This window comes from Poromitra crassiceps, assembly GCF_964638095.1.
Source record: "Poromitra crassiceps genome assembly, chromosome: 25".
NCBI classification, from domain to species: Eukaryota; Metazoa; Chordata; class Actinopteri; order Beryciformes; family Melamphaidae; genus Poromitra; species Poromitra crassiceps.
The window spans coordinates 14,221,025-14,246,346 of NC_139649.1; the positions used below are offsets into that span (position 1 = coordinate 14,221,025).

Consider the following 25,322-nt stretch of genomic DNA (forward strand, 5'->3'; position numbering starts at 1 on the left):
TGGCATAATCCAAGGCTCCAGAAGCCCCGGGATGCCAAGTTGACGTGAAACGATGGCATTTTTACTCTCTATTTTTAGCTGAAATCTTCACTCTAAAAACAGCGTGTCAATGACATCTTTTGAAACTCATCTCGACACTTGCATTACGCCGGACGAGCTGTCGTGTTTTATCTTTTGCATCATTCTATCCCCATTTTATATTCATGTCTTTTTGATGTGAAGCACTTGGTTCATCTCATTTCGGTGTTGTAAAAACACTTTGAGCTGCATTTCTTGTGCTGGCACTCTTAACAGTGTGGGTAAACCGTATTCCACCCATAAAAAGGAAGGCAAGCTGAGTTCTCACAGAATTCTTGATTGTACATCAATTAAATTAAATTAATTAATTTAATTTATTGACATACTGTCACTTTGTAATTCATTAATATAGACTCTATATTACTCTCTATATGACTCTATGACTATTATGACTCTATATTATAGAGAGTATGGGAGTTGTGATGAATAGCTGCTCTGACCTCAGCAATTCTTTCATGTGTGCAATCACTGCCATCCAGTGGAAAGCAACGGGAACGCAATCTACAGATTCCATTTGATTCATACGATGGTTCATACCCTCAATATCATATTACATGTTTGGGTGCAGGACATGGCAGGGAGGACTGACCATTCGTGGGATGAAGATGAAGTCTCAACACGCTGAAACATCTGTTAATATCCATCTGTTAATAAACAGCCGAAAACCAAAGACACAATATTTCAATAACAATCAAAATAATTCTGTGAAATCACAACCTGAGAGTAGTGCTATTAAACGATGATGCAGTTTAACCAATTATTGTTATTATTTTTTTTTTTTACTATTGTTAAACAGTACATTGCATAAATGGACAACATTGAAAAAGAAACCAAGAACTGTATTGCTGCAGGAATAGAAGGTGTACAATCAGTGCGAGTCACACAGTATCCTTTTCTTTCCATTTCTTCCACTGAACAAACAAGATATTGTAACGTCATTCAATGTACAGCAATTGATGTTGTTGGCTAATTGACGGAATTAGATCTATGAACACACCCACGAATGTGCAAGTTTACAGCACGTGTGATATTATAGAATTCTCGGTGTAAGACTACATTATTCTCTGAAGTATCAATGCTACAGTAAAATCAATTCCCCTTCAGTGTCGACTGCCTTAGTGCAAAGGTTATTACAGTAAATAATTTACTAGTCAGCTTAGTTTCTAACGGCTGACACAATATACGGATACTGCAGCAGCCATATCATTCGCCCAAAACTCAGAAGAGAACAATACACCACCTATGAATGCTCAGTTGCTAGCGATTTGTACACAGTAGATCAAAAAAAGGAGAAAGAAACCAAACAACATGAAATGCATATGCAGTATTATGCCATAAGAGGTCATTCGTATATTTTCTGTCTACAATACTAGACATAAAAGCTACAAAATGTGTTCTTCTCCAAGTATGCACTACAACGTACAATGCAGAAGTGTAACGTACTACAAATCTCAAGAGACGGAAGAGAAAGAGCCAGCTCCTCTGTTTGTATGTGTGTTATCAAGGCCCAGCAGGGGGCAGTGTTTTCTGTCACATTGCTGTAACTGCAGTTCCCTGGCACCGTTTCCCTCACTTGCCTACATATTGCACTATGGTCTGATCCAGGAGCTTTGGACAGGAAACACACAGGAAGTGGAAGCGCGCCGTTAATCCGGTGTTGATCGCTGCAGACTACAGAAACTCTTCTTCTTTGACGTAGAGGATCTCGTGAGCCGAGGTGGGAACCTGAGAGACGACAGGGCGGACGGGGAAGATGGAAAGTCATAGGGCTGCAGAAATTCCACCATAGGGGAGAGTGGGGTGAGTCGTGCCACTTTTTACTTGAGGTGTCTTTAAAGTGAGGGCATGACAGTAATGCCTCCAACTACAATATGTAAATATATTTCAGGATGTTGTGCACTACTGGGAACACTCCCTTTGGATCTTAAATAAACTGTTAAAAAAATATGGCTATTCTTAAAAAAGTGGTCTCTTGGCACAACCTGCCCCCGGTGCGGGGTAAGTTGTGCCTTTGGAGAGAATACGTTGGGGTAAATTGTGCCATTGATTACTGAAGTAAAACAGAACATTTTCATCTCATATACTGTAATGCCATATCAAAGCAAGACAAAATAAAGATAACATTAAAGTCCAGTGTACTATAACAGGGTTAAACAAGGCTAAACGGTAGCAGCAGTTGACCTACATATTTAACATTTTCAGAAATAAAAATGATGTTCAAAATGAACAAAATCAACTATCACAGAGCCAGGCTACACTTGCCAATACTGCAATATTCTTCAACAAGGTCTATTTAAACATTTAAGAACAAAATGAAATAAAATTTCACTAAATCAACTGCAACTGCACTGGCACAACTTAACCCAGGCCTTTTGGCACAAATCACCCCATCCCCACCATTTTAACAAACTTGTATCATACTGTATAGCTGGTTTGGAGCTAACATCATGCTAACAGTATAGCCTCATATTGTAGCTTACTAAAACACTAACACATGTGTGAAATGTTTTCAAGCTTGTCTATAATTGTTCAGACACAACAATCAATAAACCTTGATCATAAAAATTTTACTTTGAGAGGCAAAAAACAGTTTTTTGAACTTAAATGTGCTTAGCTCTTGTGCCATCTGCCTCCCTTCTTTGCAGAGTGAGTAAAATGTATGCCTCTTCAAAAATGTGTGGTCAGATGACCAATTTCTTCTATGGTTTTCTAGATACAAGGGGTGGCACAACTTCCCCACTGGCACAACTCACCCCACTCTCCCCTACTGCATACCATACTTTCACTTTGATGCAGCTCATAAGATGACTTTGTGAATTGACCGACTGAACATCACACCTCACAAGGCTGTTGGTGTATTATTTGTACTTGCTTTAACATTTACAAATGATATTTAAACCCAATTTAATTGGTTTCCTTGATTAAAAAAGGTCAGAAACCGGTAGAACCATCCCTCCCTGTAGAGAGCAGCAGGGAGCTGTGATTGATTTAGAGTTTGGAGAGTCAATACAGAGAAACCTAGAGTCGGGCATTTTCTTCTCTGCACCATCCCCCAAGTTGTAAAGTTTGTAGTTTGTAAAAGACAAAAGGAACAGTTTTGATTTCGGGAGCGGAGCCATTTTAGTTTGAGTCATAGCGAAGACCTGAAATTAAGTGTTTCAAGCCAGTATATTCATATGTTTGTGTACCTTGGTGGGGCTCTTTAGTCAAAAAGGTAATGTTATTATTAGCTGTTACTTCAGTCAGGAACACTCTAGTCATATATTTCACCATTTATTGCAACAAATGGAAATACAGTTATGCTCTTTAGTTTAGATGCTCCCTGGATTAAACAAGCAGCATGCTAAGCTAAACAGGGAGTGCAATGCAGAAAACCCTCAATGGGCCCAAAGCAAGACATTGAATACAGTGTACATGTTTAACCTTTGAGCCATGTTAAGACTCTTAAGCTTTTCCAGTAGCAGCAGTGATGTGTGGCAGCATTGGTGTAGCAAGGATCAGTGTAAAAGGAGGCCATGTTTAAATGAACCGCCTTCATGTGAGAATGGGCTGTGATTGGTGAACGATTAGAAGAAACGCTGATCCAATCAGCGGGCTGTCAGCTGATTACAGCTGGGGCGTAGGCCTACGACTTCCGTGTCCTGCATGAACTAATGCCATGCTTCATTTATCTCAGTAAAGTTATGACTCATTCCTTCATTGGAGAAGTAATTCATCCCTTTACTAATTCATTTACTTTTCCTCTTCCTTTCATAGGGCGCGCTCTCTCTCTCTCTCTCTCTCTCTCTCTCTCTCTCTCTCTCTCTCTCTCTCTCTCTCTCTCTCTCTCTCTCTCTCTCTCTCTCTCTCTCTCTCTCTCTCTCTCTCTCTCTCTCTCTTAATTCTACTGTGAATGATGACTGGATAAAGTCAAAGTAGTGGGTGGAAGTGTGACTTCCACCAGAGAAAGTCAACTTCTCTATTCTTGGGCGCTCTTGTTAGCAATTAGATTTCATTTTGTATTCTCATATTTTCAAACCAAAGCCAAACCATTAAGGTACGAGGCTTTAGGTTCGAAAAGCATTGCAAACTGAACGAATCTTTCACTGCTGAACAGTGCAAGTCTTCTACAATGATATGGTAAACAAAAAAAAGACGAAAGGTGTTAAAAGAAAACATCGTCGTCAATTGAAATACAAATTTTAACTAGACTGTGAAAATAATAAAATTAATAAAAATATAGGCTATAGATTTTTACTGCTGTATCGAAAATGTACAGAACCGTGACACCACTGTGAATTTTATGAACTGTTAGACCCTTAATTGATCAAATACTATTTGTACTGAAATTGAACTTGTAATTTTGTATACCGTCGTTTACTGGGGAAAGTAATGATGTTACCGAGTAGCGCATTACCACCACCGAACACGGTGAAGTCTAGGGACAGCTTGGGGGTGGGGGGTGGACAGACAGCTGGGGTACCTGGTTGACTCCTCCCACCACCAGGAGGCGATCTCTGATGACGATGGAGGAGGCAGAGCATCGGGGGACGGCCATGGGAGCCAGCCTCTCCCACTTCTTCCTCCGAGGGTGGAAAGCCTCCACTGTGTCCAGCGCTGCGGGCACATGACCTGGGACACACACACACACACACACACACACACACACACACACACACACACACACACACACACACACACACACACACACACACACACACACACACACACACACACACACACAAAATACTACAATATTACACATTTTGATATATTGAAGCCTATGAATTATCTCTCATGTCCTACTTGTAATACCACTAGGAAGCTAGATGTTTTTTCTAAGTTAGTAGCTCGTATTTACATTAAATCTGTCATAATCACGTCATAAATGCAGCAGTACTGGACATTCACACCGAACGCGATATCGCAAATCCATGAAGTGAGATCACATACAAAGTCAATGCAAACGCGCGCGGACCCCGAGTGGCACAACTGAGGCGAATGAAGAGACATTTTGCGGCGTGAATGACGCACTATAACGTTGGTGAATAATTTGCGCAGTTAAACTCGAGCGAGTAATGCGATTTTCGCCGTTGGTGTGGACACACCTTTAGGCTTAATGGGATGGCTCACCCAGCTAGCTTGACACTAAAAGTGTGTTGCTGGCATTGGTTCATGAAGGTGTCACCTGGAGACTTGCGCTACATTCATGTCACATGGGAAAGACAGCAGATTCAAGCTTCCTGAAAGAAAAGGACACAGCCACTCGTTGGATTTTGCTTTCATTTGTGGTTAGACTCAGCCCTCAGTCTTAATCCGTTTCACTCCTGTAAGACTGAGAATATTACTATTTAAATCTTTTCATAACGTTTGGTGGCGCTGTTGGGAGCCTTGCATCGGAGAACCAATCATGAGTGTTGTGGGCGGGCCTGCTTTCTGGGGGCAGTGACGCTCATGCAGAACCAGTGTCTCGCAAAACATCGCCACGTTTGCGGAGAAACATATTAATCACTTAGAAACAAACATAACCTGTTAATAGGACGCCCCGGCGGCTAGAGGTCTTTCCCCCAGCGATAAGCCCGACTCCCGAGGCTAACGTTACAGAGCCTGCTGATGACTTCACAGTAGCAAGCGGACCACTTCCGGGTAGGAAACATTATTGTAAAATAAACAACAGGTATAAACTCTCTTTGCAGCACATCGGTGTCTTGCTCTATATTGGAACTATGAAACCGCTACCAAATAAAATTCTAATAATAAATGTAGGCGTGTCTGCTGCCGGCCGTTCTCGCCGGGCTCGGAGAGACAGTTTCTGACAGTGAAATTCCCAGACGTTTGGTGGCGCAGCTCACCAAACGTCTGGGAGCCGAGACTAATTTGTGGTTGACATTGCGATGTTTGGTTTGCAGTAAAGCGTGAACTCAGTTTATCACTCACTTTGTGCGTGCGTGCTGAGTCTGAAAAAGCTAGAGTCTACGGAAAACTTAAACCGGAACTTCTTGATGAGTTCAGACAAGTTCCACCGTGGGCGCACATTTCCAAGCCGTCGCTTTTAACCATCGAGTCGATCTGACAGGTATTCCCATGTGACATGAATGCAGCACACATTTAACTCACTATGGATTCAAGAAGACTGAGAAACATTTCATGATATGGAGACAGGAAGCAGTTTTACCCAGTCCCCCCGCGATGATCATCCGGCCACGGAGGAAAGCGGCGGCAAAGTCAGCCCTCTTTGTTTTCAACGCCACCGTCTCCTCCGACTTCAACCAAACACCTAGAGGGAAGAGGAGAGAGCATAAGGAAGTGTGTCTGTGTGTGTGTGTGTGTGTGTGTGTGTGTGTGTGTGTGTGTGTGTGTGTGTGTGTGTAAAGTAACGGGGGCTGATGACAGGTTGCTGCTGAACTTATTTTCAGTCTGTGACCTGCGCTGAGGTCAGAGGTCACCGACAAGCCAACTGCAGGCAGCATGTGCTCGCACGCACACACACGCACGCACGCACGCACGCACGCACGCACGCACGCACGCACGCACGCACACACACACACACACACACACACACACACACACACACACACACACACACACACACACACACACACACACACACACACCTGCTGCAAGGACACACAAAGTTTACAACAAACACAGACTACAAAGAGAGAGGGAAGGGAAGGTTGGAGTTAGGGTTAGATAAGTAACTGTATAGGACCGTTTCCTTTGATTAGAAAATAGCATATCAGCCACTCTGTTGTCCATCTACTGTATATGAGTTTGATTGATGACATCATTTATTTATTGTACAATTACAATACTACTTTCAAAGTGGGGTCCGAGGACCCTGAGGGGTCGTTGAGGGGGTTCCAGAGGGGTCCCCAGCAAAAGGGGGATGATTTATTTTCACTATAATTCCATGGGTTTCACACACCTTCTGTAATAAAACATCTAAAAGTGAACATCTTATCAGATGGGGGGACCCTGTGACAAAATCTAATCCAATGGGGGTCCATGATCTAATTCGTGTCAGTTTAGGGCTCCTTGGTGTGAACAACATTTGAAAACCAACATCGCTACCAGCCTTTAAAAATGGCCGGAGCCCCAGTTGGAGATAGCGATGCAGTTTCTCTCTCCCTCTAATAACCCCACACTTGAGGCTGAGAGTGAGGACCATGTGCTCCAAAGTCCACCCGGTCATTTTGCCATTTCATTGACACTCAACGCTTAAAGGAACACTCCGCCCATTTTCAACCAGCTTTGTATCATTAGAACATCAGTAGTATATCAGAAAACTGTAAACTGTTTTGAAGTCTGTCATTTAATTTGACAGTTATTGAGTGTTAAAGTGTGGACCAGTGACATCACTGGTCCACACTAACTCAAATGAATAACTCATTAACTCAAATCAACTCTCAATAACTGTCAAACTATTCATCATTCATCTAGTTTGACAGTTATTGAGAGTTGATTTGAGTTAATGAGTTATTAATTTGAGTTAGTGTGGACCAGTGATGTCCACACTTTAACACTCAATAACTGTCAAATTAAATGACAGACTTCAAAACAGTTTAAAATTTTCTGATATACTACTGATGTTCTAATGATACAAAGCTGGTTGAAAATGGGAGTGTTCCTTTAAGCACCGCAGATGGTAAAGAGTGTTAAACCGCTCCAGAGTGGAGAAACAAATACACAGAGGGGGAAATAAAACTGCCATAAAGAACTACTTCTCTCTGTTTCCCCAGCAGATTTCCCAAAATACTTAAAAAAAAAAAAAAAAAAAATCTTCAGGTGCTCTAGCTGCCAAAGTTTGTTTATCTGAAGGAAACCCAGACCTTAAGTTCAGTTCAGTTATCCCTTATTTACTGTTGATGTGTTGTCTCCATCATAGCTGCTGGAAGTATCTTGACGTCGGATCCAAAATCCAGGAATGCAAGACACGTCGCCAAAAGTTTGAGCGTGGATTTTCTATTTTAAACTACAGGGCCTCATCATCACATCATAACTGCACACTCATGGTCCAATCCTCTGAGACAGAGATGCCAATTGAGCGATTACATGAATGTTCTCTCAAATAATTTCTTTGTAGCATTATTCTGCTCTGGGGGGAGGAGGGGAGGTACTGTAGACGATGAAAGAGAATAAACAGAGAGAGAGAATAGCAATTGAATCAGGGAGATGAGGCGGTTCTCTGAAGACTGAAGCTTTGTACTCTGTGGTGGTAATTTTCATCCACAGCTCTCCTTTGTAATTATCCCTCATGATTTACACTTTTCTATACAATTGCTTACAAACTCAAACTTTTCTCAACACTGAGTCCGCTTTTTCAAAACTCTCCCCCACTGTTGCATATTACAAAATCAACCTAATTGGTTTATTATAACATTAACAACATGGAAGAAGCTGACTGCTAAGACTAATTAACATTATGGATCAACATCATAGATGTTCCCTCATTCCAGTGGCTGTAGTGTTTATTAATATGAACCTTCTCCAGCTCTGCTGCTCATCTCTCCATAATATGCAGCCTGAGGGATAATGTACAGTAATGAGGGTAATTTAAGACTCTGACAGCAAGAGGAGTGGCCTTGATCACCCTGATGGGGCTTATGTTGCCATAATGACCTTCTCACTGGCAATTAGCACGTTCATTACGTGACTACTTGCATGAATCTTTTCACACAACATATTGGTTGTTTTTCTCACTGCAGGGGGACATGATTAGATGCAAAACAGTGGTCCATTATTCAGATGTAACAGACCTCCGAATGGGCATTCAACAAAGCAAAATAAAGAATATTTTGCTACACTACACACACACACACACACACACACACACACACACACACACACACACACACACACACACACACACACACACAGATGTTATGAAAGGTGAAATTAGCTGTGCATGTATGTATGTATGTATGTATGTCTGTCTGTCTGTGTGTGTGTGTGTGTGTGTGTGTGTGTGTGTGTGTGTGTGTGTGTGTGTATACTGTATATATATATATATATATATATATATATATATATATATATATATATACTGTGTGTATATATATATATATATATATATATATATATATATATATATATATATATATATATATAAATATATATATATATATATATATATATATATACATATATATATATAGATACTACATACATACATACATACATACAGTACATACAGTACATACACATACATACATACATACATACATACATACATACTGTACACACACACACACACACACACTGGCCAGTGATTGCGCAGCTTGTCGATCACAGAGCACTAGCAGGCAGAGCTAGTCGATCACAGAGCACTAGCAGGCAGAGCTAGTCGATCACAGAGCACTAGCAGGCAGAGCTAGTCGATCACAGAGCACTAGCAGGCAGAGCTGCGGCTCTGGGAAAACCCCCGTCTCACGTGAGCTGCGCAAGGACCCCAAGATGGCGACAGACAACACTTTGCTTACAAACGTGTGTCCAAAAAATAATGGATGGCTTCGTCCATATTATTTAGCCCAGTGATCTTACAACGGCTAGGCATGGGTCGATTTCCGGTTTTACCGGTTCGGTTCGGTGTACGAGCCCAAACCGGTTAGATCACGTGCGAACCGAAAAAACCTTTTTTTTTTTTTTTTTTTTGCCAGTCCATTCTGATTGCACTATTGTTCGTATTAGCTTCTTCTCAAGTTGCACTAGTAGGCAAAAGTCTTATTTTGTTTATTATGTTGATGTTTGAAGAAAAGTTAAGCTGAATAGTTATGAGAAATAAAAACAGTGTGTTGTTACAGTTAAAAGGTTCTGCTTATTTGTATTCAGTGTTCGTGCTGGTTGGCAGCATACCAGCTTAGAGGTGCATTATCGCCACCAACTGCAGCCGCTTTGATACGTTTTTTGGGGGAATATCGAACCGGTTTCAAAATGTTCAAACCGACCCATGCCTAGGCCCTATATTGTGTGAATTTGTGAGTTTTGAAGTTTATAAGGCAGCTCAGCTGTAAGCCAATCCATTCTGATTGCACTGCTTGTGTTTTTATTAGCCTTTTCTCAAGTTGCACTATAGGCAGAAGTCTTATTTCATTTATTATTTTGATGTTTAGAAGAAAAGTTGAGCTGAATAGTTACGAGAAATAAATACAGGGTGTGTTTGTTACACAGGTGTCCTGCTTCTTTTTATTCAGTATCATTGCTGGTTGACAATACCAGCTTAGAGGTGTATTATCGCTATCAGGTGGACTGAAGTTGCACTACAGACAGTTATGGGCCACACTCGGGAGCCCTGCTTAAATTTTTTTTTTTTTTTTTTTTTTAATTACCCAAAAAATCGGTATACCGGTTCGATCCGGTTTAGACGGCAATATCGAACCGGTTTTAAAATTTTCAAACCGACCCAGCCCTAACAACGGCATGCCGTTATTAGACTCTGTGTCTTGTTTTTTGGTCTACCGGCTGTTTGGGTTTGCCTGTGCCTCCATCTGCTTCACAGCCTTGTGGGTATGATTTCCCACCCCGGCCGGGTATGACATGAATCAAATATGGCTGCCTAACTCGCTTTTTCGAAGAAAGCAAATATTTACTGGTAAATGTGTTACTGGATGGAAAATCTAGCTGTCGCCTGATTCTTCTCGCTTCAGAGGGATTAGAGGAGTGTTCACTCAGAGACTCTGTTTATTTGTTGGATGCGGTGAAAAAGCACCATTCTAGTTGAGCGTATTCCCGGGGAGGAGACGACAAAAGAGAATAGCAATTGCGTCGAGAGATTTGAGGCAATTTTCCCGAAGCCTGTGTGTGTTAACTTCACCCGCAGCCGCCATCATTTTACAGTCGACGGCCATGCTTGTTGCTCGCCGATATGCCGACAAGGCTGAAACTCTTTGCAGGAATATCACCTAACATGCGCGCATCTTCATATTGAGGATATGGAAGGGAGCGGTAATAGAATATATTCTGTGACAGGCGATTGCGTGAGCGCGTGGGTGTGTGTGTGTGTGTGTGTGTGCGCGTGGGTGTGTGTGTGTGCGTGTGTGTGTGTGTGTGTGTGTGTGTGTGTGTGTGTGTGCGTGAGCGCGTGGGCGTGTGTGTGTGTGTGTGTGTGCGTGTGTGTGTGTGTGTGTGTGTGTGTGTGTGTGTGTGTGTGTGTGTGTGTGTGTGTGTGCGTGTGCGTGAGCGCGTGGGTGTGTGTGAGAGATATTGCTGAAGACGGATAATAAAGCAATCTGTTTCTGGATCTGGTAAATTAAAGCGCTCCTCATCCCTCAGCCTCAGCCTCCCCTCAGCTCATCTCCCATCTCATCTCCACCAAAATTAGATTGGAGAGAGAGGTGGTACGCCGCCTTATATACACGCGTGTGCGTGTGCGTGCATGTGCGTGTGTGTGTGCACGTGGCCATGCATCGGTATGAGCCACTGTTGCGCGCATACAGTATGAGCGCTTGCGTTTGTGTGTCAGACGTTGAAAAGCCTCGTCCTTTTCTTCCTCGCAAAAAACGCACGCTTTCTCCCCTTTGTCGTACATTAACATTAAAGCTTGCACTGCTCTCTGCTATATTTGGCTTTCATTTGACAAATCCCAATGTGTGAGCGCGTATCCCAACATCTAAAATGACATATTGATTTTTCTCTCTGATATTCTTTTTTTCTCAATTTGTTCACCTGTTACTCTGCGCTGCTGTCTGTGCAGGATAGAGGGATCAGTCATTTCCCTGGCTGCCATGTGGGACACAGCATGTGGGCAGAATTGCAGTACTGTTAGGGAGGTACGGTGGTGCAGTGGTAAGCGCTATCGCCTCACAGCTCGAAGGTCGCTGGTTCGATTCCCACCTGGGACGATGTGAACGCTGAAGGAATGCGTGCCCGTCCGCATGTCCTCGAGTACCCACCGCCCGGGTGGGGTCGTCAAAAGGGCCTTTCTGTGTGGAGTTTGCATGTTCTCCCCGTGCCTCCCGGGGGTTTCCTTCATATAGGAACCCCCTTCACCAAAAACATGCAATATCCTGGTCGCTGAAGTGGTTCCTCCTCTGGTCGTTAAAGGCGCCTGTTCAGAGGGAGGGGAACTGGTTGGAATAGCGTGAACCTCCCACGTGCTATGTCCTACCGGTGAAGCTTCCTCTGTCAGGAGAAAAGAAGCGGCTGGCTAACTGCCCATGTCTCGGAGGAAGCATGGAGCCAGTTTCGGCTCTCCCCAGATCGGCAGAGGGTGGAGTAGCAACCAGGATAAATAAATTACGTTAGCACTAATGGGGGATAAAAATGGGATAAAAAAATCAGGAAAAAAAGATATAAAAAAAAAGAATTGCAGTACTGAGGGAAATTAGCCTTTCTGAGTAGAAAACGAGTCGTCTGCGCGCGGTGAAGCCAATGGCGACCGGGTGCTCTGTACGGCGCGGTGAAGCCGATGCTGACGGGTGGCGTTTGTTATCAATAATCGGTGATTATCCGTTGTATCATCTTCAGTACTCACAGTTTGTCTTATCTATATTCTATATCTTATTCTCTGCTGCTGCACTAACCTGATTTCCGGCATCATAAAAAGTTTAATCTAATCTAATCTTGAAAACTGTGATTTGAATTTAAAATGTACAGCCTGCAGCCAGTCAGGCCCATGTGTGTGTGTGTGTGTGTGTGTGTGTGTGTGTTGTCTATTTCTCTCTACCTTGGTTCGTGTCATAAATGTTGACGTTCTTAGTGAACTTGGACCTCTGGTGTAGCCCTCCCTGGCGCAGCCCCCCCAGCAGACACAGCCTCCCGGCGCCGTCCCACACCACACCCCCGTACGAACGCTTGCATGGCATCATGGGTAGCGCGGTCCAAGAGCGCGTCTCAGAGTCGTACGCCTCGAAGGCTTTCACCGCCCGCTTGCAGTGACGACCACCTGAAGGAGAGGGCAATAATAATATTACTGAAAGTCATCTCTTATTTATAGAGCACTTCTACTGAAACAGTTCCAAAGTGCATTACATGAGAAATAAAAAAAACAAACTATTAATAATACATGAAGAGGGGAGCTGTACTAGAGACTTGTATTAGGAGAAAAGTTGTGTTGATGCTGTTGCAATCGGTAAATGGACTGCATTCATATATCGCTTTTATCCAAAGCGCTTTACAATGTGCCTACATACATTCACCCATTCACACACCGAAGGCGGCCAGCTGCCACGCAGGGTGCTGGCACAGCCATCGGGAGCAATTTGGGGTTCAGTATCTCGCCCAAGGACACTTCGACATGCGGACTGGAGGAGCCGGGTAACAAACCACCGAACTTCTGGTTAGTGGACAACGCGCTCGACCTCCTGAGCCTCAGCCGCCCGCAATTCCAATTCCTACTGGTCACAATACAGGTCGACTGAAGTTATATATCATTTATATATTATTTAATTCCTCTTTAGAATAAGAAGAAAAACTGCCATGGATCAAGCAAAGGCAAATGAAAAAGGAGAATGGAGAATGACACTGAATTGGCAGCTTGTACCAGAGACTAGATATCCTCCATCAGCTTTAGTATATTGTATACCACAGTAAGCTATAGAGGAATTCCAGGAATATTGTGCTCTAAAGATGACGTTAGTGGAGTCGAGACTGTTTCGTCCTGAAACCCACATAGGTTGCGCCAGGCGTAACCTATGTGGGATTCGAAATAACGCATCCGAGATAGAAAACGTTATGAATATAGCCACGTTATAAACAACAAACTAACGCTGGCGATCTGTATGGAAACAGTGTTACTCGAAATGGTTAAAAGTGATATCAATTTGGTCATTCAGTGGCATTTTACTGCCATGTAACATAACTAACTAGCGGCTAATATTAGCCACAGTAGGCAACTAGCGCTGAACCGGAAGAACAAATACGTTTGCGTTGAACGCAGAAGAGAGAAAAAGTGGGCGTGGTGAATAAGGTGAATAGACTGTGTAGTACAGTATAGTCTTCAGCCTGGACTGTGGAGGATCTCATATGTGGTTAAAAGCTTGAGATGTCTTGGCACTAGTCTCAAACGTGATAATAGGGGTGCTCCAAAAAATCGATTCTGAAAGGATCGCGATTCTTAATGCCACGATTCCTGGATTGATTCCAAACTCCCAAGAATCGATTCTTCTTTGTATTGTAATTTTTTTTTTTTTTTTTTTTTTACAGTGCACCTGAAGGCAACATGCAAGATACCGGCTGAATAAGTGTCCAAATGTTCATGTCATTTGTGTACTGTACTGCCACGGTGCCACCACCTCTTGCACTTAAGAACTCTGGTTAATGTATTCCCCCCAAAATCTATAAATCCTTCTCAAAGTCTACAGATCCCCCCCAGCCTATAAATCCATCTTATCTTAAGAACATAAGGGGGGAATTCCCCCCTAGTTTGCTAAATGAATTTAGGCCCTGACTGTAATTCTTCAGAAGTTGAATTTGAAGTTCAGCATTAATACATTTGTCATTTTTTGTCTTATATTTACCTTTGTGTGTTATTGCAATATAAAACTACATAATTGAGAATCGATTCTAGATTCTGGAATCGAGAATCGTTGGAATCGAGAATAGATTCTGGAATCGGATCGTGACCCCAGGAATCGGAATCGGATCGGATCGTGGCTTAGCCGGATCGGAGCACCCCTACGTGATAAGTACACTTAACTGATCCTAAATTGCTGATGCAGTCATGCTAGAATGGGAGTAATATACTGTCCTCCTATTAGTTACTGTCAGGAGTCTGGACTAGACAGGAAGTGCAAATCTGAACACGTATAAACACACAGGCTGCTCTCCTGTACCTGAACAGGTATACACACACAGGCTGCTCTCCTGTACCTGCCACGTAGATCTGAACAGGTATACACACACAGGCTGCTCTCCTGTACCTGCCACGTAGATCTGAACAGGTATACACACACAGGCTGCTCTCCTGTACCTGCCACGTAGATCTTGCTGCCCAGCAGGTGTGCGTCGGCGTCGTAGCGGGGGGTGGGCATGGGAGGAAGCTGCGCCCACACGTCCTTCCTCAGGTCGTACTGCTGCAGGACGCCGCGGGGGAGCAGGTCTGCACCCATTCCCCCCACCGCCAGAGCCCGGCCATCTGCGCACACACACACACACACACACACACACACACACACACACACACACACACAGACACACAGACACACAGACACACAGACACACACACACACACACACACACACACACACACACACACACAGATGTTGAGACACAACATCTGTGGTTCAACATCTCCACACAGCGGCTCGAACCTGCGACCCTTGTGTTGGATAGGCAGGGAATCTACCTGGACGCCGGATAATGATGGATTATTGAAAGTCTTGTGTGTTTTTTTGCCATAGTTGTACATTCAGGAAGTTTATCTGCTTCAACCCAGCTGATGGAAACACCTCATTTGCATTTTATTTTTTTGCAACATTTCAAAAGTTTGTCTAAAATTCACCCGGGAGCTGGATGGAAAGTTAGCTGGTGACAAGGTGAGACAGTGTGAGAGACAGGGGAAGGGCAGGGAGGAAAAACAACAGAATAAAGATGCAAGAATCCTCTTCTGGCACTTCTGCGTGACACCTCCAGCATAGGAATAGGAGTGGGAGGGTTGCAAGCAACAAGAAAATATAGCATGAAACAACATAACAGAGAAAAAACACAGAGCTGGAGGGAAGGAGATGACTTCTTCTGTCAATCGTTTTTTAATCTGTTTTTGTTTTATTCATATTTCGATACGCCCCCTAAAACCCACCACAACCATACCCCTCAATGTGAATAATGATGTCATCTCAAATATAAATGAAGTGCTTGTTTCCAAACTTTGTGTGTTTGAAACGCAAAGATAATTTTCTTATTATAAAACTTGATTATCTAATCATATCTGGAAAACAAAGTCAGTTAAAGCGGTATTGTTTTGTCAAATAAGGAATGCGGTGTGTCCTATTATCGCGTTAAAAATACCACATTTGTTTTCATTTGGTGCCATCGATCATTTTGTCTCAAACTATTTGATGCAGCAATGTGGGGCTACTTGTGCCCAATAAATCTCTGCGTGCGCAGCATTAATCTGTGTTTCAGCACAGGCTGACAGCACCAAGCATGCTCCCTGGAAAGGCTATTTATTTATATAGAAAAGTCTATATAAATAAATAGCCTTTTCAGAGAGCCGCTCTGAAAGGGCTATTTAGTTATTTATATAGACTTTTGGGGAACGTGAAGTAAGGCTGCATTCACATCATACGAGTACAACTTTGTTGGTTTGAAGCGACGGTGTGGAAATGTTTGCATGTTCAAACTTCAATCATGACGTCACTTAGTCATATTTGAGTGGTGTCCTGCCATGGCATTATAAGAGTTGTTGTAGTTACAACATGACTTCTACTCATTCATTTAATCTCAAATGAATCATTAGTCAGAATTGAAGACGTCTGAGAAATGGCCAAACCTGATTTTCCGAGTAGAACTTAGAGCAGTTGAAAGCTGAGGTGAACAGCATTTACTGGTGGGAAACTTGTTTGAAATATGAAATGAATGCAGTATAAACGGTTGTGTTCACACTATGAGCAAATTGGTTGATGGGCGCATGGAATTTTTTTTTTTTTTTTTTTTTTTTGCTGCTTTGTTAAACTCAGTAACATTAACCCCAGCACTTGCATCAACCTCAGTGATGGATGAAAGCATCGTTTTGAACACGTTCACTCCTGTGCTGTCTCTCTCAAATACGTTGTACAGAACTGTGCAGCTTTGAATGGCTGTAATCAACTTCTCATCCATTTTTCACTTGTCAGGCAGAACTATTCTTCATGAAATGAAATGACATCTGTACCGTGGGTAAACAAGCACAGGAATCTGATGGGCCGTTGATGGCTGACGAATGCAAAACTGACGGGTTCTTCTCGGCTGACAAGCTTATTAACTGTCCACACATCAGCCAAGCAATACTAACTGACATAAACGGTAAGTACACACCTTTCACAGTGATGGCCACGCCCATCAGGGCTTCCCGCAGAGCGCTCCTCTTCCTCCACCTCCCTTCCTCTGTGTTGTACATCTCCACCACCTTCAGGGGGCTCTGGTCCTCTCCCACGCCTCCCACCACCAGGATCTGCTTCCCCAGCACCGCCACGGCTGCCCCGGCGCGAGGGGTGAGCATGGAGGGCAAGGTTATCCAGCGGTCCCCCTGCAGATTGTGTATACACATCATAGGAAGACATACTTCCGTTTCTTATGCTTTCTTGCAGAGTTGAGTGGATTCCCTTACGATTCCAATTAAGCACAATGTAATGTTTTGTGAGCATTCCTTGCGGCTTGTGGGGATTAAATCTAATTTATGTTGAAATAAATAATGATATATTTGCATAGTGGTAATTGGCAATTCCACACAGTAATTTGCCGCTGATTTGTATGGAAAGCTCAACCTGCTTGATATTATTTTCCCTATTCACTGTATTCAATATCCTGGGGGATATGTACATTTTGTACGTATTCATTTATATAACTGTGTATAAAGTATACAGTGGTTTATGTATTCTTCAATGATGAAATAACACAACTTGTTATAGGAAAAAAACATTGAGATGTTTTTTTCTTATGGCACAGGCTATGAATACGCTATGAATAGTACTTATTCGCTCTACCTCGGGGGAGTAGAGCTCCAGCGCGGAGCAGGGCCTCCCCGCGACGTCGCAGCCGCCCAGCATGTACATCTGACCCCCCACCTCCGACAGAGTGTGGTAGACGCGGCCGCTGGGCAGCCGTGCCAGGCTCTGCCAGTGGAACTCTTGGGCTGCGGGCACCGCCATGGCCTCCGCCAACCCCCCGGGCCTCAGGGTGGAGGAGGAGGCTGCTGCTCCGGGAAGGGTGAAGGAGGGGTGAACGACGGTGGGAGAGTCGATCAGTTAACGGCCAGGCTGCACACTCTTCGCCCTGGGGACGGTCCAGCAGCTCGTGCCCTCACTGCCCTGGAGGAAACAGGAGGGGGAAAATGGATTTAGCGGTGTAACAGACTGCGCCGTGAAAAGCGAATCGCATTTTAAGCACTTCACAGAGGAGTCGTTTGTGCAATTTCCTTCATAATTGGTCATTTACAAGATGTTAACACCCAGAGCCATATCTACTGCACAGACAGGGCGCGCTGTGGAGCGGGTCAATTAGCCATGGCTAGCACCTCATCAGATGATAAAGGCATATGCATGGATCCAGATGAGGGCAAACACACACCTAAGCTCACTTTAAACTTGACACGCACCATTTTATTTGCAGAACAGATGCAACCCACCTGTTTGGTGTGACATGAATCTTCATTAATTAAATTCACACATCAACGTTGCAAAAGAGCTGAGCTTTCTGGCAAACCCGGCTCATTTCCTGTGTAAACAAAACAAGTTACACTCAAAATCCTCTGAGGTTTTCAAATGAAAGTGCATTATTTTTGTTGAATTTTAATGTTTATTTTACCAATCCCCTAAAGGAGCCTGGCTGGTATAAATGCATGCCATTAAAACGAACCCAGCCATAATAATGCTGTAAAAAGTTTAAATTTTCTCACTTTTAGGATAATGTTAGTGGACCAACAAATACCCTCATAGACTAGTCAGACTTTAAACTAGGTTTGGTGATTTCAGACCTATATATAATTTGTCTTTTACATGGCTGTTTAGTTTAGTTTAGTTTATTAAAGGATCCCCATTAGAAGGACATGACTGCACCTCTAATCTTCCTGGGGTCCTAAAAGTAGGCTGTAGTAGGACTTGGACCCACAAACAATACTGGCTCCAGAGTCTACTGCACAGCACCATGTCCACTCAGGGATATCCTTCAACCAATCTCTACTGTTTACAATCTGACCTGACCGTCCCAAACTAGATCACTCCACCAGTAAATCAAACCACAGCAGTGTGTGTTGCGGCTGAGAAAATAGTTCTGTGATTTCTTGATTAGTGGAAGTGTGCGTAATGGTGGAACCGGCTCATTGACATCAGAGCAAATTTGAATTAATATTCTTTGCAACATTCCCATTTTCTCTCAACCCCCTTGTGGAGATTGCACATGTTTTTTGGAGATATTTTGCATATAATAATAAGTCTAAAAGTCATTGTTCGTAGCAAGAGGCTAGCAACTTAGCTTGTCATTTCAACCAACAGCTGACTCTGGAGCCAAAATTGTCTGTAGGTCCAAGTACTACAGGCATGTAAGAGACAAATTGCATATAGGTCCAAAATCGGGGACTAGAGGTTAGTTTTTGGCTGGACTGCAGCAGCGGGGCGGGGCCAATGAACCCTATAAACCTGACTGTGTCACTGACTGTAAATGATGAAGTAACACAGCATTGGTTTGGTCGGCCAGAACACGGTCCAGCCAATATACTAGGTTTCCTAATCTTGTTTATTGACACAACATCACGTTGCCTGTGTGGGTGTGTGAGTGTATCTGAATATGATCCTCTTCCATGCTCTCCTCAGATGATTAAACTTGCAGGCAGCTGCAGGCTAGTGGAAGTCAACTGACACCAAGTACATTTCTTATTTTTAACTTTTCCTTCCTTGCATTTCTCATCTCTTTGGGTCCCCTGCCTGTAGCCTACTTGTCCTGCTGCCTACGTAGCGTTTCCAGTGAGGCACGGGGGAGGAAGTCTGCCAGTAATGTGGGAAGAAGCATTCAGAATGAACTGCGTATGCAACCGCCGATCTAATTCAATTTCTTATCAGAACGCACAAATCCACATCACCTTAAATGCACTGTGAGAACATATACTTACGTGTCATACTGGGTGAAATACAGTAGCAGCAGTTATCATTAGCAAGGACAGGTGTGCGCATGGCAGGCAGCTGCTATCAGGGCATCCTACAGAGCAGATAGGACAGGTGTGTGCGCATGGCAGGCAGGGCCGCGGGAAGTAGGGGTGCTGCAGGTGCTGCAGCACCCCCTAGATAAAAAAAAAAAAAAAATGTAATTAAAAATATTTTGCAGTGCACTATGTTCCTTTCTTGTTTAAGAATGTTTCGTTTTTTGGTTGTTGTGTTGAACCAACCAACAACCAATACGAATTGTTTAATCTGGCAATAAAGAAATGTGAACTTGACATGCTATTTTAATAGCCTACTCAAAAATGCACCTCCCACTATACAGCAAAGAGAGGAGTCAATGTTTCTTGATATATGCCATTCAGATCAGAATAATTAGTCTAGTCATTAAGTTTGCTGATAATATTTCTATCATGTCTGTGTCATGTTAACTGGTGTATTCAGAGCAAATAGGGAGATATAGAGCATTATCATCATGCTATATATCTCCCTCTTTGCTCTGAATGAGTGAGAAAAGGAGAAAATACTGAATAATTACATCACAACAGTATCCTAATGTTAATTTAAAATGAGATATTCCTCTAAATATGGCAAAAAAATGTAAAAAAAACAACAAGATTTTTTCCGGTTGGGCCCGCAAGAGTCCCCTCCTCCCAGCACCCCCTGCTTAAAGTGACTTCCAGCGGCCCTGATGGCAGGCAGCTGCTATCAGGGCATCCTACAGAGCAGATAGGTGAGAATCTAACTGCTGTTAAATTGACGGGCTGGATTTGGAACATCGGTGATTTAAGACACAATCACTCAGCAGCTCATCCTTTAAAGCTCCAGATAATATTTGTAACCACCTCCTTATTCATCTTTCTCTCTCCATTTTCCTACCACATTTTACCTGCCTGTCTTACCTTTGATCATCTCCTCAGACGGAGGAGGACTGAAGGACAGAGGGAGCCGATTAGAGGACTGCCCTTCAAAATAAGATCTCTCTCTTTCTAGTGTGCGGGTGGGTTGCCATAGCAACAGCGATACTGTGTCTAGAGTTGCGGGAGTGCAGCTCCCCCCCCCCCCCCCCTCCCTTCGCACGTGATTGCTTATCGCTTGGTTTGGTGTTAATAATGGCTTATGAAAAAGGGTGAAAAACAAATAAGAGGTTGTTTTTCTATAGGCTGACCCCGGCAGGCGTGCGCTTGCTAACAAGGCAGGATAGTTCTCTCTCCCCAGAACCGCCTCACAGAGAGCGTTAATTGCAATCTGTAACCGATTTGGTTCGCCACATCTCTCTTTTTTTAATTAACTGCTTGAACAGCTTGAGATCAACAGTAAGCCCACCAGCATCAACTGAAGTCATTTACAATCAGCATGCCTCCAACTCGAAACTTTTAATTAGGTTGCCTAGTCGCACTCCCCAGCTCTCCCTGCACAGGGAGGGACCGGTGCCTCAACTTAAAGCTGTAAAAAAGTGAAGCTTCATTAAATTAAAGCATAATTAAGTGCTTGTTAATTTCATATTGCGCCTTATCACTGATAACTTTCTTATTAACCATCCAGCCAGGTCTGAATGACAACAAAACATCATTTATGATCATTAAACCGTTTCTTGTGGGGGACAAGTATCTTCTCAACGCGATCTGTTGGTTGTCATGGATAATGGACCTTAAACTCATCAATAGAGTTTCCGGAAGCGTATTTCGCCATCCTTATTCTGCAATGAGATTTAGATTATTAGCCATCGGCCGAGCTAGTTAACATTATGCTATATGTTCCTGTAGAAGCCACAAATTAGTACAATATATCATCCTTGTTGTTGTTTTTTCTTTTTATATTTTTTATTCAATGTCATGGAGAACTACTACACTACCCACAATCCTAATGTGTAATATCGATGATTGGTGGAGCTCGCTGTATGATTGTCTGTGATTGGTGGAGCTCGCTGGGCGAGGTGGCTAACCACTGAACTAGTGAAATATCTCTGGCTAGGCTATGTTACGCAGTTTGCTGGTATAAATGTCTCAAACCACCACTGAGTGACTAAAAGTAGGCCTATTATATAGTATGTTACATTAACCATTATTAGTCATGCTGACTTCAACGCCGGGACCTGTTTTAAAAATCTGTAAACATTAAAGCAAGGAAATGCAGCTATTATACTATAACATTAGCCCATGCGCGTAGCCACGGGTGTGCCAGGGTGTGCAAATGCCACCCAGACAGGCCGCTGGCACACCTAAAAAAATTGGGTAAAAAAGGTTTTTTGTTTTGTCTGCAAAACACATCAACGCTGTCATGCACTGTGTCCAACTTATCATATGTGCGAATAGAAATCACGCTCCACTGACCTATGTGCCCCGGAGCATCATGGGAATAGTTAAGCTGTCGTCCACGTAAAGTAAACAAATGCACGCACAGCTGTAGCAGCAGCAGCAGCGGCAAATCAAGAAGACATGAAACAAAGCTCGCTTTTAAGCTTTTTCGGCAAAGGCAAGAAACGTCGCATTGACGACGAGGAAGAAGATGACTCGTTGTCACCCTCCCCCTCAACAAGTGCGGATTGTAGTGCACCCGTTCCCGCACCTGTATTGGTGGTGTACAGTGGAGAAGAGACAGACGATTATGAAGAAGATGATGCAGCCGAAACAATGACGTTAACAGCGGGGAACGCAGCCAACAACACACTGGAGGTTTGTGCAGAGCCAGAGGACACTGAGAACGCTACAGATCTCTCTGCAGTAGACGAACCTTCATGCCAACCAAATTTTGCGTTCTTTCCCGACTAGAACACTCATTGGAAAAAGTAGGTGAGACTTTTTTGAGATACTAAACAAAGTGGTTTTACATGTTGCCAAAAAATACAATTTAATTGACTGCTTCTACCTGCTAATAATGAGTGTGAAAGGAGCAAACAACACACAAATATTCCTCTAAATCTGGTTTGAAAAGACCCCAAAAAAATTTGGCGGCGGCCTTGCGGCCGCCGCCAAATGGTCCGCCCCCCTGGCATACCCTGGCTTTCTGTGGCACACCCAATGAGCCAAGTCTGGCTACGCTACTGCATTAGCCATTGAGCTAATAGCTTAAAGTCCCTGGAAACCAAAATCCACAAAAACGTTCTAACTATGTTATTTAGGGTCTTATGTTAGTAATTGTGTGCCTCCGAAATTATTATACATTACTTTCAACCCAAAGCCTTAAAATCGACACTTTTCTACAAGATTCTACAAAGTACTTCCTCATTGAAGACAGCAGTGCGCGAGGTGCTAAAACGCAGGAGCTTATGACGTCATAAGCTCTATATAACCTTTGTACACGTGCGTTCTTTGCCCCCACAGCGCTGTCTGTCTGTCTCCCTCCCACTCTGTGTGCTGTGTTCGTTCGTTCGCTCTCTCTCTCTCTCTCTCTCTCTCTCTGGACTAGTGAGAGAGAGAGAGAGAGAGAGAGAGAGAGAGAGAGAGAGAGAACGAACGAACGAACACAGCACACGGTGGGAGGGAGACAGAAGCGCTGTGCACTCGAAGTGGCAGAGCAGAGATTAGTCTCGTCGGCGGTGTGTAGAAACCTCTCCTCTGCCTGCTGCGGCGCTGCTGTGTGTGTGTGTGTGTGTGCGCGCGTGCAGACAGATAGACAGATAGACAGATGACCGTCAGTACGCTATGCGCGCAGCAACACGCGAACACACACACACACACACACACACACACACACACACACAAACCATCTCTCTCTCTCTCCCTCTCCGAGGAGAGGAGAGAGGTCTGACTGAGAGAGGGAAATTTCCCTGCTGTAGACGGGACACGCCCACACAGTCCGCGGGAGAAAATACACTCTAAAAAATAATTGATTCTCATGACTTTTGCCAGGACTGTCAAACCTAAATTTATATACTTTGCGACGTTCATCATCATTCAAATTTGGTTGGTGGCTTATTAACATAGGGTCCTGTGATGTGATGAACTCAAAATGCTAAATAATAAAGAAATATTTCTGGTTTCCAGGGACTTTAATGGCGTGTTCAAGACCGCTGGTCCCGCCTACTACTGCTCAGAGTGCTCTCCCATTGGCTGAAACGCTCTGTCCTCTTCCGATTTAAATGCGTTCCAGTCCATCTAATCAGGAAAACATGGATGCAACCCCCTTTAGGTAGCTCCCCTTACAATGCTCTACTGTAGTAACGTTAGTAGGCTATAGTAGTTCATATTAGCAAAGACTTCTATCTTGCAACGAAGCACAAGTAAACCAAATCACATTAGAAATGGAAACTACAAAGATGTGACAACATATTTTCATACCGCAAAAACGTCATAATCAAGTCAAATCAAGTGCGACGTAATGCAAAGGGAATTCAGTTGGCTTCTCACTGTGTGCGGTGCCATGCTGCTGTGACATCAGGTGTGTTTATGTACACAGCCCAGCTGTAACGTGAACTCCTGCATTTCTTTTAAATGCAATAACTTCATATTTAGCTACTCAAACAAATCAAATGTTAACATTGTAATCTTTGAACATCTTTGGTCACATGTCACAAATCACAAATTTGAATTCCTACAATATGGAGTCTTAATGTGACCATCCAGTCTAGGGATGCACGATATATCGGCAATCATATCAGTATCGGCCGATGTTAGTCTTTTTTTAACATATCCGTCATATCGGTATCGGTCAGATGTTGCAATGTTAATATCGGTTATCATTATCAGCCAAATTCTTCACATTGATATGAAATAATGCAGTAAATCTATGATTTATGGGCTTTTCCAAAGGCTTTGCAAATAAAGAAATGCATTACTTTTTCAAATTCAGTGTTAACATGTGTTTTTCAGTATGTACAAAATGTGATGATCATAAAAATGTGGTTTTATACAGATCATATCGACATCGGTAAATATCGGTTATCGGCCATAACAGCAATGCTAATATCGGTTATCGGCATCGGCCAAAATTTTCATATCGGTGTATCCCTAATCCAGTCACGTGAGATCCGGATGGTCTTAACCAGGCTATTAATTAATTCATAATTAATTAGCACACAACAAAAGACAGGCTCCTTATGCAAGCAACCAAAGAAACAAAGCTACAGAGCTAAGATGAACGACAAGCTGAAACAGCTTTGGTCCATCAGCTCAAGTGCTGCTTGATCAAGTGGCCACTGCAGGTATGGATTTTTGGTTTTGTGCGAGTATTAGTTGTTCTACTGTAGGAAGAGGGATGGTGTCTCAGTGCATGTCGTTGCAGCTTGGGACAACAGAACAGGCTTAAGGGGCAATTGACTCTGGTTGTTTCATTTACTCGTTTTAATGTGTCCAAATGGATTCTTAATGGTGTTCCTGACACGCTGTGGTGGGAAGCTCATCTTGTTCTCCACCTTACCTCGTGAAAGATGTTCCACTGAGTAACGTGTTAGACCTCCACCTTCTGACACTGATCACAAACACGTCTTGTTTATATATTACAGAACCTTGTTTATATATTACAGAACCCCCCGTTCGC

The 25,322-nt window shown here is 43.2% G+C and overlaps 1 protein-coding gene across 1 annotated transcript; it reads right to left on the bottom strand.

Moving 5' to 3' along the window:
* Nucleotides 1-1,749: 1,749 nt before the first annotated feature.
* klhdc8a (kelch domain containing 8A) lies at nucleotides 1,750-17,843 on the bottom strand (the record flags this gene model as incomplete). Its single annotated transcript, XM_083660644.1, has 7 exons — nucleotides 1,750-1,803; nucleotides 4,541-4,689; nucleotides 6,233-6,334; nucleotides 12,722-12,940; nucleotides 14,966-15,130; nucleotides 17,011-17,221; nucleotides 17,679-17,843. The coding sequence occupies 7 exons, from the start codon at nucleotides 17,841-17,843 to the stop codon at nucleotides 1,750-1,752; spliced, it is 1,065 nt and encodes a 354-aa protein (XP_083516770.1).
* Between the last annotated feature and the right edge of the window lie 7,479 nt (nucleotides 17,844-25,322).